Genomic DNA, 17,229 nt, shown 5'->3' with positions numbered 1-17,229 from the left:
TTTCCACATTCAACAAGTATTTAGGATTTTCACACTATATAGAGAATATAGAATAAACAGCAGAACGACATTGTAACAGAATCACATTATTTTATAATGAAGTCTATGTCATTAAATAATAATAATAATAATTAAGCTGAAGGGATCTTTGTCTGTCCAGACCCATAGTTTTGCCCCCCCCCCCAAACTCAGAATCCAAGCACAACAAAGACATAAAACGGTAATACCACACGCATTAATCAAACTTAATATTAAATTAATTTAAAATGCATGTTATCAGCAGCACAAAAATCCATAGGAGCATATCAATTTATAAACAATTGGCATGTATAGAAATGTCAAGAAAACTAGAACATTCAAGTCGTTAATAAAACCAATGAAACTAGATAGTGGTTGTTTTGTCTAACAGATTTAAACATATCTTAAAAGAAATGCATTAATCAGCAACTTCAAAAAAATAGTAGAGGGAAAAAAACAGAAATTACCTCCACTGCCAATTTAAACTAACTCCCCATTGAGAAACACTACTAAATCTGATTAAGCATAAAAAGTAATTAAGCTGTGACTCAAACCTACAAAATTACAAATTAACAAGACTAACATGAAGTTCAAAAGTAAAAACAGAAAATCCTGTGACAGAATAATGAACAATAACCTACTGCACTATCCTGGAATCAAAGCATGCAATCAGTTCTTGCAGGCAGCCTCCTGAAGAAATTCAGCGGCACCGAAGGAAGCATGTAACGAAACCTTGGATGTCTCAAAACATAAATTCCAGTAAAGAGGGCCACAACTTGGAATGGAGTGACATACAGTACAGTAGCAGCAACCAGACAGAAAATCACAAATAGTGATGTAGCTCTAGGATCACGCCAACTCAGCAAAGATTGCAGCCTTTCACCCTGAGTGGCCAAGTCCCCAACCACAGTTTGAATCCTACCAGCAATGCTTCTAAGTCTATCATATCTCATCCTCACGAGGTCATTTGGCCGGGAGGTCGGGAATGTGTCAAATTCTTCATCAAGTTCATCAGGATGCGCTGAATCCGCGTGAGAGAGACGCGTGTCCATGTGAGGAGGGTGCCTTGGCCTCCATCTATAGTACCAAATTCCAATCAAGAAGAGGTAAAGGAAAATTGTTGGTAAGATAAGCTCTGGATACATAACCAATATTATGAACAAGATATGGATCAGAATTGTAGTGATTGGACTTCTCCAATTGCAAATCTGATCAAACCATTTTCCTACAGCAATTAGGCCGCTCAAAACCCCCATAATCCTGAAGAAGTTAGCTTTGCTTCTTCTCATACTCCACATGTGAGAACCAACATCCAGCATATATTCCACTACCTCTTTTCTCAGAGGTGGCTCAGCGCGACTCAGTCTCATTGAAACAATCTGAGTAGCTTGATGCCTCAAACTGTCAAGCTGGCTAACAGTCAATGGGTGTATATAGTGCATTCTTGGCAACAAGGGCCGTGAATACATGTGCATCATATTGACAAAAGATGAACAAGTGAACCTCATAGCCAAGTGAATCTCACCCATCTTCTTCACCCCATTCGGGTGAAGAACAAGAAGTGGATAGGAATGTGTGTAGACCCGATCAGTCTCAAGGGTGGAAAGACGAACCCGTACCTTTCCAATCTTTGCATCTCTTGCCCCTCCAGCCTTGTCACCACCATGCAGATGACAGTTATCAAATACACCAATTGTAATGACAGTGCATGGATCAAAAACCTCCCAAGTATATTGCTCATTCCACCTCGGTGCAAAGCTATCAATGATTGTCCTTGTCCTGACCCACTTCTGCCCATATTTTGCTACACAATAAGCATCCGTTGTCCCCCTCCCATCTTTTGTCTTCATTGGCATCAAACCCTGAGCATTCAATATCCCTAGTTCAAGAACACCAATACCAGGCATCCACAGCTGTTTCGCTGTTGGGCGAAGATCACTGCTGTAGTGAGTAGATTCATCTAAAACATGATAACCACCTTCTAGACAAATCCTCATGTGAATTCTGCTTGCAAATTTGGTGTCCTTCTTCTCCCCTTCTATCACAATATGCCTTTCCAGATTGAACCACCTTGTGTTCACAGGTTTCTCATCTAGTCTCCTCTCCACATACTGCAAAGGAATGGCACACCTCCCCAACACTTCATCCTTGTTAGGCGCAACTCTATCCTCCACACTCAAAATCAGCGGCTCCTCAAACTGTTCTGCCACCACAAACATCAAATCCTCATTCCACATTGGATTAATACTCCTACTTTGAGAGATTCTAGTCCTCAAGGCCTGATTCCCCAGAATAGCCTTCACAAATACCTCAGGGTATCTACCCTTATCAGTTGGCATCAGGTCCTGTGCCTCTATCACATTAACCCTCAAATACCAAAGCTTGGGAGACAGATAAACTTTCGATCTAATGTTCGCAAGAGCATCACTCCCACTAACCATCGCAGCATCCGAGTGCCAAGCTTCGGGAAAAGCCTCATCAGCCTGTGTACCCATCCAAACAGCCAGCATCAGCTCCCCCTTCGCTTTGTCGCTCTTCCTATCCTCCAATCTATACCACTGAGGAGCCAGAGGGCTATCCGGAGGTACCCTTTTCGGGATCTCATTCAGGTCAAACCACACCCGGCCGATGAGGTCATCCTTCAGAACATCTTTATCTATCACATTAACCTCCAGCATCGAGGCCTGAAGCCGGTCCTTCGAGAAGGCGAAAACCTGGTTCCACTCAGGATGTGTGTTCTTGGCGAAATTCCTGGTGGTTCCCTTGTAGTTCCCAAGCTTGACTTCAACATAAGGATCACAACTCCCAGTGATATCTTTCGCGGGCAAGTCCTTCGCCTTCACGACCCTCACATAAAGGTACTGCATTTGCTCAACGAGATCATAGGTGCTGGTAAGTCTATCACCGGAAACCTTTCCGCCTCCAAGGTGGGGCTTGGTCTCCTTCAACAGAAAATCTTCAGGTGGAGGCCTCTGCATTTTTCCCTCACTTCAGAGAACCGAGAAACCAAAATTCAAAATTATAATCCAAAGCCTTCAACAACCGTTCCCAGGAGCCTAAAAAAGAGGAAAACACACTCAAATAGCCGTTACAAACATGCTCTACTTAACCGAGGCACCTAAAAATTCGGGAAAAATTTTAAAAACACACATCAAAAGAAGATATTATAATCGAGGTAACAGCAGCTGAAACTCAAAAAATGTGCATCACTGGTAAAAACATAAAACGTTTATAAACAGCAATGACAAACCTAGATCTCAGATTTCACAAACTGTTCGATGGCTCCAACGTCAAGGAAAAAAAACCAACAATTTTCTCAGAAAATGTTAGATCCCATTGTTTAACCTGCATTGCAAGATGAAAAATTATATATTAAAACAGCAAAAAAAAAAAAAGAAACAGAAATGTAGTTGTGTAAAATGAAGCACAAGATGAAAAAGTAACGTTTCAAGGTTGTGTACTTTGAGCATTTTGAAACATTGAAACATGGTAGTAAAAATAACAACACTTCCTTAACTACAGAGTTTTGACTGTTACGAAACAACAAAAACACTTCGATTATTCGTGGATTTATGTCTTCTCACTCCGTCACATTCTCCCAGAAATTATTATTTTTTCTTAAAATAAAATAAATAAATAAAACGCATTTTTCTTCGTACCAAACGGCGTCGTGGCATGCCACACACCACACAGAAGAAACCCAGAAAATGCGACGGTGCATGCGAGAATCCGAGACGCTCTCAGCATTCAGCGAGAGTCAAATAACAAAAAACGGAAAGAGAAAGAAACAAAAAAAAGGGGGAAAGAAGGAAATAAAGAAGGTTTTTTTTTCTTCTTTTTTTTTGCTTTAACTTTTGTTGAATGTGGAACGATAGAAGAAGCGGTGAGAACTGAGGAGTGAGGAGTGTACCTTGTCAAAACGGTGTCGTTGTGGGGTGTGTAAGATTTTTCATTCAGAGGCAATGGAGCCCAAGTGTGTTCTCACTTCTGAGAGTGTGTGTGTGTGAGAGAGAGAAATCACTCTTTCTCGTCACAACTGAGAAGATGTTACGAGAGATGAATAATATCAGAATGAATGTAGTAATATTATTATTATTTGCTTGTTGGTGTGTGTTTTTTTCTTCTCTTTCTTTTCTTTGATTTTTTCTTTCGCTTTCGCTGCTTTTATTTGTCTGGTTGTGGGGGGGTGGGATCTGATGAATATGAATCTACGCAAAAGAAAGAAAGAAAGAAATATAAGTAGAAATAGAAGGTAAGCTCTTCGCTTGCTTTGTTACAGTAGTACTGTACCTCTGTGTTGTAGTAGTAGAAGCAGTAGGAGTGGTGCTTGCTACATAGGGGGTAGTGAAGCCGTGCTGTGGATCCCACTCAGAAGCTTACACGTGTGACACACCATTTGATGTTTTTATTTTTTTATTATAATATATTATATAAATAATAAACACCAGTGTTTTGTTAATAATTTTTTTAAGGTTAATTAATTATTTATATCTTATACTTTATTATTTATATATTTTATTTTTTATAATTTAAAAGTGATCTTTTTAGTTTTAATAATTTATATGATAATTCTCTTTTAATTTTTATAATTTAAAAATGATATTTTTAATTCTTATAATTTGTATTATTTTTTTTAGTCTTTGAAAGTATTTTTTTTAGTTTTTATTATTTATATTTTAATTATCTTTTTTTCTTGCTAATATATATATATATATATATATATATATATAATTAGTTACAAATTATCAATTATTTTTCTATTATAAATTATCTTACGATAAATTAATTATAAATTATTTATTAATATTTTTTAGTTAAATGTAATTGATAATATTATTCATATTTTGATGATAAGAATTAAAAAAATTAAAATATAAAATATAAGATTAAGAAGATTAATTTCAAATTATAATAATTAAAAAAGAATTGAAATATAAATTATAGGAACTAAAAAATGATTTTAAAATAAAAAGATTAAAATATATAAATTATAAAACTATAAGAAACAAATAATTAATTAATTTTTTTTATTATTCAAGTAAACAGTACTACGGATAAAGTGAACGAAAAAAGGAAAGAAATATTTGATATTTTTTTAAAACGATATTTAATTTAAGAGAAAATAATAATAATATAATCAGAAGATATTTTGTAAATATTTTAATATCTCCCTTTTAAGGTAGCGGAATTAAATTTCAAGATTTAGGTGCTGGTTCTGTACATTTTTATTTCAATATCAGTTAGCTATGCATTTAAGATTTTATTTCAGTAATTGATTTTCGCAATTAATAATAATTTCACTTTTATTATTTCAATCGGTTCTTAATTTTATATATAAAAAGTAAGTTTTATTTCGTTTTCTAAGGTATTACATTTAGAAAAAAAATGAGATTAAAAAAGTACAAAACATTATTAAATGAGAAGAATTGTAGAGAAAAAAAAAATAATATTTTTTTATTTAAAAAATTTATCACATTCTATATTTCGAGTGAAATTGGATTTAATTTTCCTGAACCTTATATACAAGAGAAGTTTTTGGTTTCATGATAATTATATATTGAGATAAGTGGACTAAAATTAATTGTTAGGAACTTTTTTAATTCGTTTTCTACAGTAAAAATATCATATTATTATTTATTAAATTATATAATATGATAAATAATTAAAATAATTAGTAAACATATACGTAATTATTTGATTCTTATGAAATATATCTAAAAAAAATTAAAGGTTAACCAAATAAATTTTATTATTTTTCAAAAAATATGATTCCACAAAATTTATAATTTTCAGGAATTATGATTTCAAAATATGAAAAAACTTTTTCTATTAAATGTCTCCTAAGTAAAATTTTAGATTTAAATGTTGTGGATAGAAAAAATAATCTATAGATTTTAGAATTGAGCATTTTAACTGTAATTAAATTTTTATTACGTGTGAGTTATGACTCCGGAAGGGAATAAATTTGATTACATGATTTATTTATATGAAAAATAAACTTGTTGTGAGAATTAATGTCAAAACTGTAAAATGTAAATGAAGCTTGCAGTAAATGGAATGGTCTTGTCATTGGATCCTTAACTAGCAAGGCTTTAGGTGTATTATGATGAGGTTGGGCAAAAACGGAATTTCAGCCATGCGCTCCTTGGACTATTTATTTGTTAGGTACTACTTAAATTATGCCCCTTTCTGGCCCACTCTAATCATACTTTTTTGAATTTATAATATAGCATTTAATAGGCACAAGGGTAAGTTTGGAGCATAATTGTTTCACTTTAAAATTAACTAGTTTTTTTTTTTTTTTATGAATGTTCTAGGGGTTAAAACACTTCAAGGAAGACAACTTTACTAATAAGCACGAGGAAATAAAATACAAGATAAATCTATCATAACAAGGTAATGCAAAAAAGAACGATAAAACATAAAAAAAAAAAATAGTCTTCTCCATAAATTAGCAAATGCATTTGCAACTTAGTTTGTTTTTTCTATAGATGCGAGACCATGAGATCATCCCACCCATTCGCGCCAGTTCCTTTATAGCTTCCACTAAAGGTCTGGCAGAATGCATTATAGGATAAACACCCCTAATTAAGTTGATGACGGTAAAAGAATCAGATTCCACCTGAAGACTTTTAAAACCCCTTGATCCAACAGTCTTGATTCCAAGGAAGATCGCCCACAATTCAGCCTATATGATAAAACAGATACCCAAATTGTACGAAAACGATAAACAAACAACTCCATGATGGTTTCTCAAAACGCCACCACAAGACACTTCACCATTGCTAGCAACTGCGCGCCCCATCATAATTCAGTTTCCAGCGATTAGCCTTGGGAGGCTTCCACGAAATCAAACTCGTCCTCAGTCCCCTTTTAGCTCCACTAGCAAGGGACATTTCATCATGCATGCTCGAACGAGATTGGTGGGTTAGCACCGAAATAACAATTGAAATATTGTCTGAAGTGTGATGCTTATTATCAAATACAACCTCATTGCAGCATTTCCACAAGTAGTTAAGAGTGATACCTAAAGTTAGGGCCCAATGGCTATAACTCATAACTAAATCATCAGTCAAGTTCCCTAACAACTAGAAGAATGAATCAGGGAGAGAGTTACTTGATGCTTTGATCCACACACTCCAAGCGATGAGGCAATTCCTACACAGATGAATAACAGTTTCACTATTATTTGCACATTGGGGGCATCCATCATCATCAGTTAGGCGACATTTGAATCTTTGAACATTGGCTAGAAGTGCCTCCTTGGCCACCTTCCAAAGGTGAAGTCTAGCTTGTTCCAGACCCTTCCACTTCCAGATGGCGATGAAAAGGGGGTCACACTAACTGTAGGGCCGCCAGAAAAATGCAATTATACACAGAGGTGAGGGTAAATTCACCCTTTGGGTTTCCCTTCCAAGCTCTAACATCCTTACTCCTTGTGAGCCTAGGGGATCATAGCTCGAATTTTCTCACATGCATCGTTAGGAAAGACCCTTCTTGATCTATCCATATGTCAATCCCGATCAATATTAATGTAATTCACCACTTTAGCTTGCAACTCCTAATTGGACAAGGAACATAAGGCAACTTCTTTAAGAATTTGATAATCTGAGACCCATGCATCCTGCCAAAATTTTAGGAAAAAGACATTACCAATACTTCACACCTAATTGGCCTCCACCTTATCCCAGCTTTTTGTAACACCCCTGTAGAAGTTTGAGGAATTCTTCTTTTTGTAACCAGACTTTTTTTTTTTAATAACAAATATACAAGATCCTTATCGGTTTTCTGGATATTAAGTCAAGTACTAAAGATCTTTATCAGCTTACACTTCTTTGGGTCTTACGTTGATCTTATTTTCCTTCAAGCATCAGCCTAACCAAAGAGGACTTTCATCGTTTTTCAAAAACAACTATCAAGGGCACGCCTTTGCAGGCTTACCAATCTCAGGTTTTTGAAGAACAAGCAGAAAGTAAGAGAAAAAAAATTGTTTATAATAAAACAATTGGATTCTAAATCATATTCGCATTTTCTAAATAAAGATAACTAAGGCCCCTTGAGGGTTCCTTCGAAAAGATTAGCCAGACATAGTAAAACTCATACTTAGAGGAATCAAAAGGGGGAAGAAGGGGAGGATCCAAAATGAAACTTGGTATTATTACACAGACTACAATTACAAGCTTTCCTTCTTTCAGTTTCTCTCACTATTGGGTGTAGTATTTTTAGCGTTCTTCTTTCAGTTTCTCTCACTATTGGGTGTAGTATTTTTAGTGTACCCACAACTGAACCCAAAAACCCTTTATATAGAGAAAACTAATAGGAATAGACAAAAGCCCCTTCCGTCAAGAACAATAAAATTATTGTTCATCTAGTTTATCACAGGACTGCCTTTTACAAATAAAGTTTTATAGATAAACCCAATGTCATAGTCCATACAACAGTAAAGATTCTCGTCTTGAATTTTGGTTGTAGTTTGGCAGGATGCTTCTGTCTTCAATTCTTGGTTGATTTTGTGATAGTAACATCTTCTACGTCTTGGATATTTCCGGAACAGAAGATGTCTGATGAGTCCTCCATTAAGAGGTCGGTGGATGGGAAAGGAGGGGTTTGTTGTCCATGACATCCACTGGCTTCGTAAATTTCTTTGTCTTTCTTCTCTTTTTGGAAGAATTGAACCAATTTATTATTGTGGTCAACCGAGAAAGGAATAAAGAACTTCCCATTATACGATGGTTGGAAGAGCTTTGTATCGTGAGTTTCTCTTATTAAGTCAAACTCTCATTTGTCTGATTCTGAAAAGAACCATTGGTACTCTTGTATTTGTGCCCCTCATGAGGCTGTATCAGTACTGTGTGTGTTATCCTGTACATCCCAACTTTCATATTCATCATTGAATAGACAGGGAAAGTTTCTATGATCCTCTGGTAGGAGTTTCATGACATGACAAGGGTAATTTTGAGCAAAAAAGTTGCTTGGGAGGTTATTATTTTGATGCCAATGTAATCCATCTTTTCTGTCTGTATTAAGTTTATGGCCTCATTAATTGAGGGGTTAAATCCTTCAAATCTTTCTAATGGAGGAATCAAGATTGATTTAAAACATCCATAATCTAGTAGACTCTTTGCGAAAATTGATAAGTCCTCATATCCAAAGGACTTGAATTGGTCTAGGTCTAATCTGGCTTTTCTAAAAAGGAATTTTATTTTGCAAGGACAATTGATTTTGTCTTCGCAGAATGGGGTTTTGTTAGTGCATACAAATTTTTGGTTGAAATAAGTATGCATGCCTATGTAGAGACCCGAAATTTGGGTTTGGTTATTGTGTACCTTAAACAATAAATTCTGTATTTTCTTGAAATTGTCTAGGTTCAGGTCATTTATTGGTCCGGGGATATTTGGGCTGACGGAGTCTTTATAGGTTTTAGTCTTGGTTTGGCCAGCATTTATGACTATGGTTGTGTTTTCTGGTTCAAGAGCCCTTTTTATTTTATTGATGTCTGTAGTATTTAGTTCAAGGGCTTTTTCTGCTTCTTCCCTTGAATAGAAACCTTTATAGATTAGGCTTTGAATACCCTCCTTTGCAAGGAAAAGGTCTTTAAAATTGGTATAAACACCTTTATGAGACCCTGATAATAGGACAAAAGCTGTATAACCTTTTCTAGAAGGAGAGGCTTTTGTAGGAGAGGAACTCCTTGGTTATCTGTTATGCAGAAATTGTATAGAGCACAGATTATGCCCTGAACAGAAAAATTGTTCGTTATTATTTGTATGTTTTGGAATATTCCAAATATTATCAATAAGACAATTGAATTTATCATTAACAGCTTCTCTACCGGGGTAGTGAAACTTGTTTGTAAGTACAGGCAATTCTTGATTGCCGAACTTCATTTTCTGCTTTATGTTTTGATAAGAAACCTTACAAGGCTTCATCTTGTTGTATCCCTGCAAAACGAGAGAGAATATCAGCAGTAACATTTTTTACTCCTTTTATGTGTTCAAAATTTATTTTTATTCCGTTATGATAAACATACTCTTGGAATAAAAGCCATCTTTTGTGAGGTTTTTTTTATTAGTATTTATTTGTTGGCTACCATAAGCCACTATTTGCTTCACAATCTGTTATTATGGTAATTTCGCTTTTATTAATCAAGAAGAGTTTAAATCTGATGAGAATCTTGAAACTGGCCAAATACAGGCTAAAGGCCCAAGTGGAGAAGGACGAAGGCCCAAGTGGAGAAGGATAAAGCCCCCGAGTGGAGAAGGATGAAGGCCCAGAGGCAGAGACACTATCATGACTATTAATTGTTGCTGAAGGCCCAAACTAATTTAAAGGCCCAAGTTAAATATGTTTTTAGTTATAATTTTTATTTATTGTAATTTTGGCCCAAACTGTTTAGAAGGCTCATGTCTATTTTTATCTTTTTATTCAGATACACTATAAGTATTGGTTTTTATTTTCAATAAAAAAACTTTTGGCATTTTCATAAAATTTGGTAAGAGTTTCTCTCTGGGTTTCTTGTTGAACCAATCTCAGACTTATCAAGGTAATCCTTGTAGCATCTACCCTGACTTATCTTCCTTCACTGGAAGTGGCGTTATCCAAATCTCTGCAACCTATATCAAATGTTCCGCCCCGCAAGGTTCACATCATCTGGTATCAGAGTTTCGACTCTTGATATAGGTTCTATCATATCCTATTATTTTTCTTTGTAATTTGTCCAGGTTCGTGTTTTGTCCTTGTTCTGTTATTTGCGTTTTTGTTTAGATCTTGTTTCGTTCTTGTTTGCGTCTTGTGTTTTGTTATTTGCGTTCTTGTTCTTGTTCTTGTCACGTTCTTGTTCTTGTTTCTTGTGTCTTTCACACTTTGTGTCAAAAAAAAAGTTGCAGAAATTTTTTTTAAAAAAATAAAATTGGTGTTTGATCTTTGAACACGAAATTGAGGCATTTAGAGGTGTTTTTTTTTTGGAAAGAAAATCGTGGATCAAATCTCCTTATCTAGATTCTCCTCTGAATTCTGAGCGTTTTGATATATAGTGGGCCTCAAACGGACAATCATAGCAAAAGTTATGAGCATTTGAAGTTTACTTGTCATATCTGTTATCTTATATGTTTATCCTATTTGTTATCATATCTATTATCCAAATTAAATCTATTTTGTTATCCAAATCAAATCAAAATTTGTTATCCAAATCAAATCAAATCTAATTTGTTATCCAAATCAAATCCAATCTGCTATCCAAATCAAGTCTAATTTGTTATCCAAATCAAGTCTAATCTGTTATCCAAATCAAATCTAAATCCAAATCAAGTCTAATTTGTTAACCAAAATCAAATATGATTTGTTATCTAAATTAAATCTGCTACACAGTCTATGATAATTAAATTGTCTTTCCTGTTTGTCTAATTTGATTCATCCAGGAACTTAAGAGGGAGTGAGTGGTAAAAGGCAAGAGTGAAAACATCACACAAAAGTCTATATTGAGAGCATCAAACACGAGTGAACTACCATCAAAGAGAGAAACACGTGAGTAGAGTGTGGTGAGGTCCTGAATTTTTTTTTAATTTACTGCAAAATTCTTTGTTCCTTAATCATGGCAAGAGCTGGTGACAATGGTGGTGTATATCATCAACTGGACGGATCTCATTGCTTATTTCTGGACGCGATAACTACACAAATGCAACGTTTGTTGAACCGTAACAAAGAAGAGCTCTACAGACGAATAGCCAAATCTTCCTTGTTTACTCTTAAACCTCTATCCCCTAGAGAAGTGTGTGATGACCAAATCAAAATGAGAGAAAAGAGAGAACAAGAGAAAGAAAATAGTGAGGCACCACAAAGGAATATGAAAAAGAAGAGTGATACACATGAGGAAAAGAGTGATACACATGAGAGAAAATTTAATTATTTTGCAGAGGCAAGTGAAGTGAGGAAAGTGTTACCTGCTCATGAACCACTCAATCTACAGTATTGCAAAGACAGTAAAATTTCTACTGATAATTCTAATGAATTTACTATTTCTATTTCTCCTAGTGTTCAACCCTTATTGCAGGAATTTAAAATGTCTTTCCTAAGGAGATTCCTCATGGACTGCCACCTTCAAGAGGCATAGAACATCAAGTTGATCTCCTCCCCGGAGCTTCATTACCTAACAGGCCAACTTACAAAAACAATCCCCAAGATACTCAACGAAAGGATGCACATGCCAAAGTTGAGTATGTGAAAAGATTGTATGACCAAGTGAATGTGCAAATTGCAAAGAAGAATGAAAGCTATACCAAGCAAGCCAACAAGAAAAGGAAGGAAGTGGTACTTGAACACGGTGATGATCTTGGACATTTGAGGGAAAATGTTTTCCAAGAAGGAGGGAATGATGAGAATCCTGAAACTGGCCAAATACAGGCTAGAGGCCCAAGTGGAGAAGGACGAAGGCCCAGGTGGAGAAGGATAAAGCCCCCGAGTGGAGAAGGATGAAGGCCCAAGTGGAGAAGGATGGAGGCCCAGAGACAGAGACACTATCAGGACTATTAATTGTTGCTGAAGGCCCAAACTAATTTAAAGGCCCAAGTTAAATATGTTTTTAGTTATAATTTTTATTTATCGTAATTTTGGCCCAAACTGTTTAGAAGGCCCATGTCTATTTTTATCTTTTTGTTCAGATACACTATAAGTATTGGTTTTTATTTTCAATAATAAACTTTTGGCATTTCATAAAATTTGGTGAGAGTTTCTCTCTGAGTTCCTTGTTGAATCAATTATCAGACTTATCATGGTAATCCTTGTGGCGTCTACCCTAACTTATCTTCCTTCACTGGAAGTGGCGTCTACCCTGACTTATCTTCCTTCACCAGAAGTGGTGTCATCCAAACTCTGTAACCTGTATCAAACATTCCGCCCCGAAAGGTTCACATCAAAATCCTTCTAAAGCATTTATTACGGCATTTACTTCGTAATCTGTAGATGTTGAGTATACCTGTGGTTTTGTGTGGTATTTTCCTGAAGCATACCTACAAATTTCTTCATCATTAATTTTTTCGTTTTTCTTTTTCTTTTTCTTTAGAATAGCTCCCCATCCTTGTTCACAACCATCACATTCTATGACTAGACAGTCAAAATCTAATGGTAAAGATAGATATGGCAAGTTATTAACCATTTCTTTTATCTTCTGGACTAGTTTTATATCCTCCGTATTGAATTTTCTTTGTTCAGTCAAAGATGTTTTGTTGTAAAGAGGAGTTGTATATTTTCCTAGGTCTTTAATAAAATTTCTTGCATAATTAAGCAGACCTAGAAAAGCTCTCAGGATTTTTATATCTTCCATTTTATCTGGGAAATCAAGAATTTTTTGGGAGATATGAGGCTGAAGCCTTATTTTTCCGTTTCCTATTTCTGTTCCTAGGAAAGAGATATGGGTTTTACAAATTTCCATTTTTGACTTTGAGATAATTAAGCTAAATTTTTCAAATAAATGAAGAACTTGTTTAAGATGTAAATAATGTTCTTCTTTAGTTTTTGAGAAGACGAGTACATCATCTATATATGTACAAGTGAATTCTTTATAATTTCCAAAAATATTATCCATTTTTCTTTGAAAAATTTGTGGTGCATTTTTTAGTCCGAAAGACATTACTTTCCATTCCAATAATCCTTCTGAACAAGAAAAAGCAGTCCATTTTATTGAATCGAGATGCATTTTTACTTGGTGAAATCCTGATTTTAAATCAAATTTTGAAAACCATTTGGCTTTCTGTATCCTATTTATCAACACATCTTTAGAGGGAATGGTATATCCATCTATGTGAGTGTTATCGTTAAGCCTTTTGTAATTATAGACCATTCTAGTCTTCCCTCTTTTTTGTTCTGAATGTTTATTAACAATAAAAGTAGGGCTTCTATGAGGGCTAGTACTAGGTGCTATAACTTTTAGATCCAAGAGGGTTTTTATGTGGCCTTTACATTCCTCTTGTTCGAAATTCTCATACTGAATATCTTTGGTTTTAATTATCAGGTCTGGGTTTATGATTTCTAATTTGCATATAACATGATCTTTTTCTCAATATTTTGTAGGGTCTTCTCCTATTATACTAGTTTTATTTAATTCATCTATAATCTGTTGTATATTATCAAAAATTATAATTTTGTTAATTTTGACGGATTTGTAATCGGATTCTGCTACAGATAGTTCATATTGTAGCGTTTATGTTTTTATGCTTTCTAAAATACTTTCATAGTAAGAATCATGGGATGTGTCACATATTTCTATAGCGTTTATACTACCATGATTTTTTGATTCTTTTATTTTACAGCTACCAGGTGTGTCATAAGGACATTGATTATTTTTATTTAAATTAGTAGGGGCATCACCACGCTTTGCTCGTAACTCTGATGTGAGTTCATCTATTATAGGTGACATTTGTGAGTTTGTGGAAATTAATAGATAATCTTTTGTAATAGTAATTGATCTATTATCATGTATGATAAAATCGAGTCCTAAAATCATTTTTTCTTTAGCAGGTCGTAAGTCTACAACATCTGCTTTATTTATAAAAATTTTGTTACCAAAAATTTCACAATTTGTGGATAATTGAATGGTGAAATTTCTAGTTTTTGTATCATTTGTTATTATGTCTCCAGACATTGTTCTAGTTTTGGTTATTATATTACTTTTGAAGCAATTGTGTTGGGGTACAACACTTTGGCAAACAGAAGTAAAAGAACAACCAGTATCTACCAAGGCTTGCAAAATTATTTTTGTTTGGTTAAATTTATTTATTTTAGGAAAATTTATTTTAACCAAAATATGTAGGCTTTTATTTTTCTCTTTATTACAAATTATGGGGATGCAATCTTTGTTTTGTAGTGCCATAAGCCCACTAGTATGTTCCACATAACAGTTTGGATTTTTACCTTTTTCAAAATTTTCGTAAAGAAAATCTACTATTTTTTCTCTTTGATTTAACCTGATCTCCGGGATGGAAATTCGATTATTCATAATTTTATTTCCAGAATCATTTTCCTTCTTAGAATCAGGAAATTCTATTTTCAAAATAGTTTGTACGCAAGTTTTACAAAAGTTATTGTAGCATAGGCTACAGTGAGCTCTTAACGTTTTATGGGGATATCTTTTACATAAATGACATTCCTTATTATATGGTCCTATGTGGAATTGTATTTCATGTTCACAATCATTTAATTCTGTTTTAAACATTAAGTTGTGTCCCAAATTATCAAGGATTTCTCCATACTGATTGTATTTATCATCTACTGGGTGTAGATTTGTATACTCATTTCTAGTGAATTCATTTAAGTTTTTACAATCTTTATTAAGTTCTTCTTCTTCAGAGGTATAGTCAGACCAACTAACTATTGAATATATTTTTGAGTCAGTAGAGACTGTCTCATCTATGGGAATAAGATTCATCCTACAACTTTTTATCAGTTCTGCTTCTCTTGTAAATAGGTTGGTTTTATTCGGACAATCTCTGGAGTAATGTCCTGGTTGGTAACAAGCATAACATTCTAGTTGCTTTGTGTATGTTTTGTTATCTCTAAGTTTTCTAACATGTCTCTCTTTATTGAGAGTAGGTTTTCTAGAGTTAGAGACTCTAATTGAATACATTCGGGTCGGGTTCTTTTTCCTGGAAGGTTGTTTATTGAGAGTAGGTTGTTTATTTGGGACGAATCCCATGTTATAGTCTTCCATAATATAATCATCAAATTGGGGGATAAAATTTGAGCTAGAAGCATCATTCATGAGACCTTTATAAACGAAAGTATTGATTCTGTTTCATCAATTCCAGAATTTGTATCTAACATTTTTTTGAAGTTTATTTCATTTTCATAAAATTCATGTTAATTAATTTTTGCCACCCAAAATTTTTTATTCCTCCAGAAACCAAAATAATCAATGGCAAACACATATTGATGATGGATCCTCTAGGAGTGTAATAACTACTCCTGCGTTTGCCATAATAACAAACAGAAGAAATAGTCTTTCAGTAAGATTTACTGATTATGAAGACATACAAAATCCCCCAGAAGAGGAAATGGAACCCTCTAGAATGTCCATGATGAATTTATGGCATTGTTCATATTTTGAATCATACATTCCTTACGAGGAACATAAACAAACCGAAATATCTTTCTTAGAAAAAACTCACCTTTCCCAAAAACTTCTTAAAACAGTTGAAAAATGGGAAGAAGATAAAAAGTGTCAAGGACAAAGTTTTGTAAATAATGAAACAGATTCTAATGACACCGATGAAGAAGATGAATATGTTTTCAAACAAAGATTATTCTCATCAATAAATAAAGAAAATTCCGATACAGAAAATATTGAGGTTATAACTCATAACTAAATCATCAGTCAAGTTCCCTAACAACTAGAAGAATGAATAAGGGAGAGAGTTACTTGATGCTTTGATCCACACACTCCAAACGATGAGGCAATTCCTACACAAATGAATAACAATCACTATTATTTGCACATTGGGGGCATCCATCATCATCAGTTAGGCGACATTTGAATCTTTGAACATTGGCTAGAAGTGCCTCCTTGGCCACCTTCCAAAGGTGAAGTCTAGCTTGTTCCAGACCCTTCCACTTCCAGATGGCGATGAAAAGGGGGTCACACTAACTGTAGGGCCGCCAGAAAAATGCAATTATACGCAGAGGAGAGGGTAAATTCACCCTTTGGGTTTTCCTTCCAAGTTCTAACATCCTCACTCCTTGTGAGCCTAGGGGATCATAGCTCGAATTTTCTCACATGCATCATTAGGAAAGACCCTTCTTGATCTATCCATATGTCAATCCCAATCAATATTAATGTAATTCACCACTTTAGCTTGCAACTCCTAATTGGACAAGGAACATAAGGCAACTACTTTAAGAATTTGATAATCTGAGACCCATGCATCTTGCCAGAATTTTACGAAAAAGACATTACCAATACGTCACACCTAATTGGCCTCCACCTTATCCCAGCTTTTTGTAGCACCCCTCTAGAAGTTCGAGGAATTCTTCTTCTCAGAGATAACCGGGGGATTGTTCATACCACATTTATATTTATGGCGAACCACTTGAGCCGATAAGGAATCCTTACGCGTGCTCAACCTCCACCATGCCTTCATCATAAATGTTTTATTCATAGCTCGAGTAGACCTCAACCCTAGACCCCCTGCTTTCTTCGAGGTGCATAACTCACTCCACTTCACA

The 17,229-nt window shown here is 34.6% G+C and overlaps 1 protein-coding gene across 5 annotated transcripts; it reads right to left on the bottom strand.

The window, feature by feature from the left end:
* Nucleotides 1–481: 481 nt before the first annotated feature.
* Nucleotides 482–4,290, bottom strand: LOC100807845 (FT-interacting protein 3). 5 transcript variants are annotated; one of them, XM_006588845.4, is made up of 3 exons: nt 3,929–4,290; nt 3,269–3,363; nt 482–3,074 (listed from the first exon to the last, which is right to left on the bottom strand). In XM_006588845.4, exon 3 carries the CDS (start codon nt 2,994–2,996, stop codon nt 675–677), a length of 2,322 nt encoding a protein of 773 aa, XP_006588908.1. In that variant the 5' UTR covers nt 2,997–3,074; nt 3,269–3,363; nt 3,929–4,290; the 3' UTR covers nt 482–674. The 5 variants fall into 5 exon arrangements, with proteins under 5 accessions (XP_006588908.1, XP_014618557.1, XP_006588909.1 ...); XM_014763071.3 differs by having other exon boundaries at nt 482–3,136; nt 3,929–4,267; XM_006588846.4 differs by lacking the exon at nt 3,929–4,290 and adding an exon at nt 3,678–3,796.
* Between the last annotated feature and the right edge of the window lie 12,939 nt (nt 4,291–17,229).

Source organism: Glycine max, chromosome 10 (assembly GCF_000004515.6).
Source record: "Glycine max cultivar Williams 82 chromosome 10, Glycine_max_v4.0, whole genome shotgun sequence".
Lineage (NCBI taxonomy): Eukaryota > Viridiplantae > Streptophyta > Magnoliopsida > Fabales > Fabaceae > Glycine > Glycine max.
The sequence above is the reverse complement of the archived record's forward strand: the minus strand, read 5'-3'. Positions and strand labels throughout refer to the sequence as shown.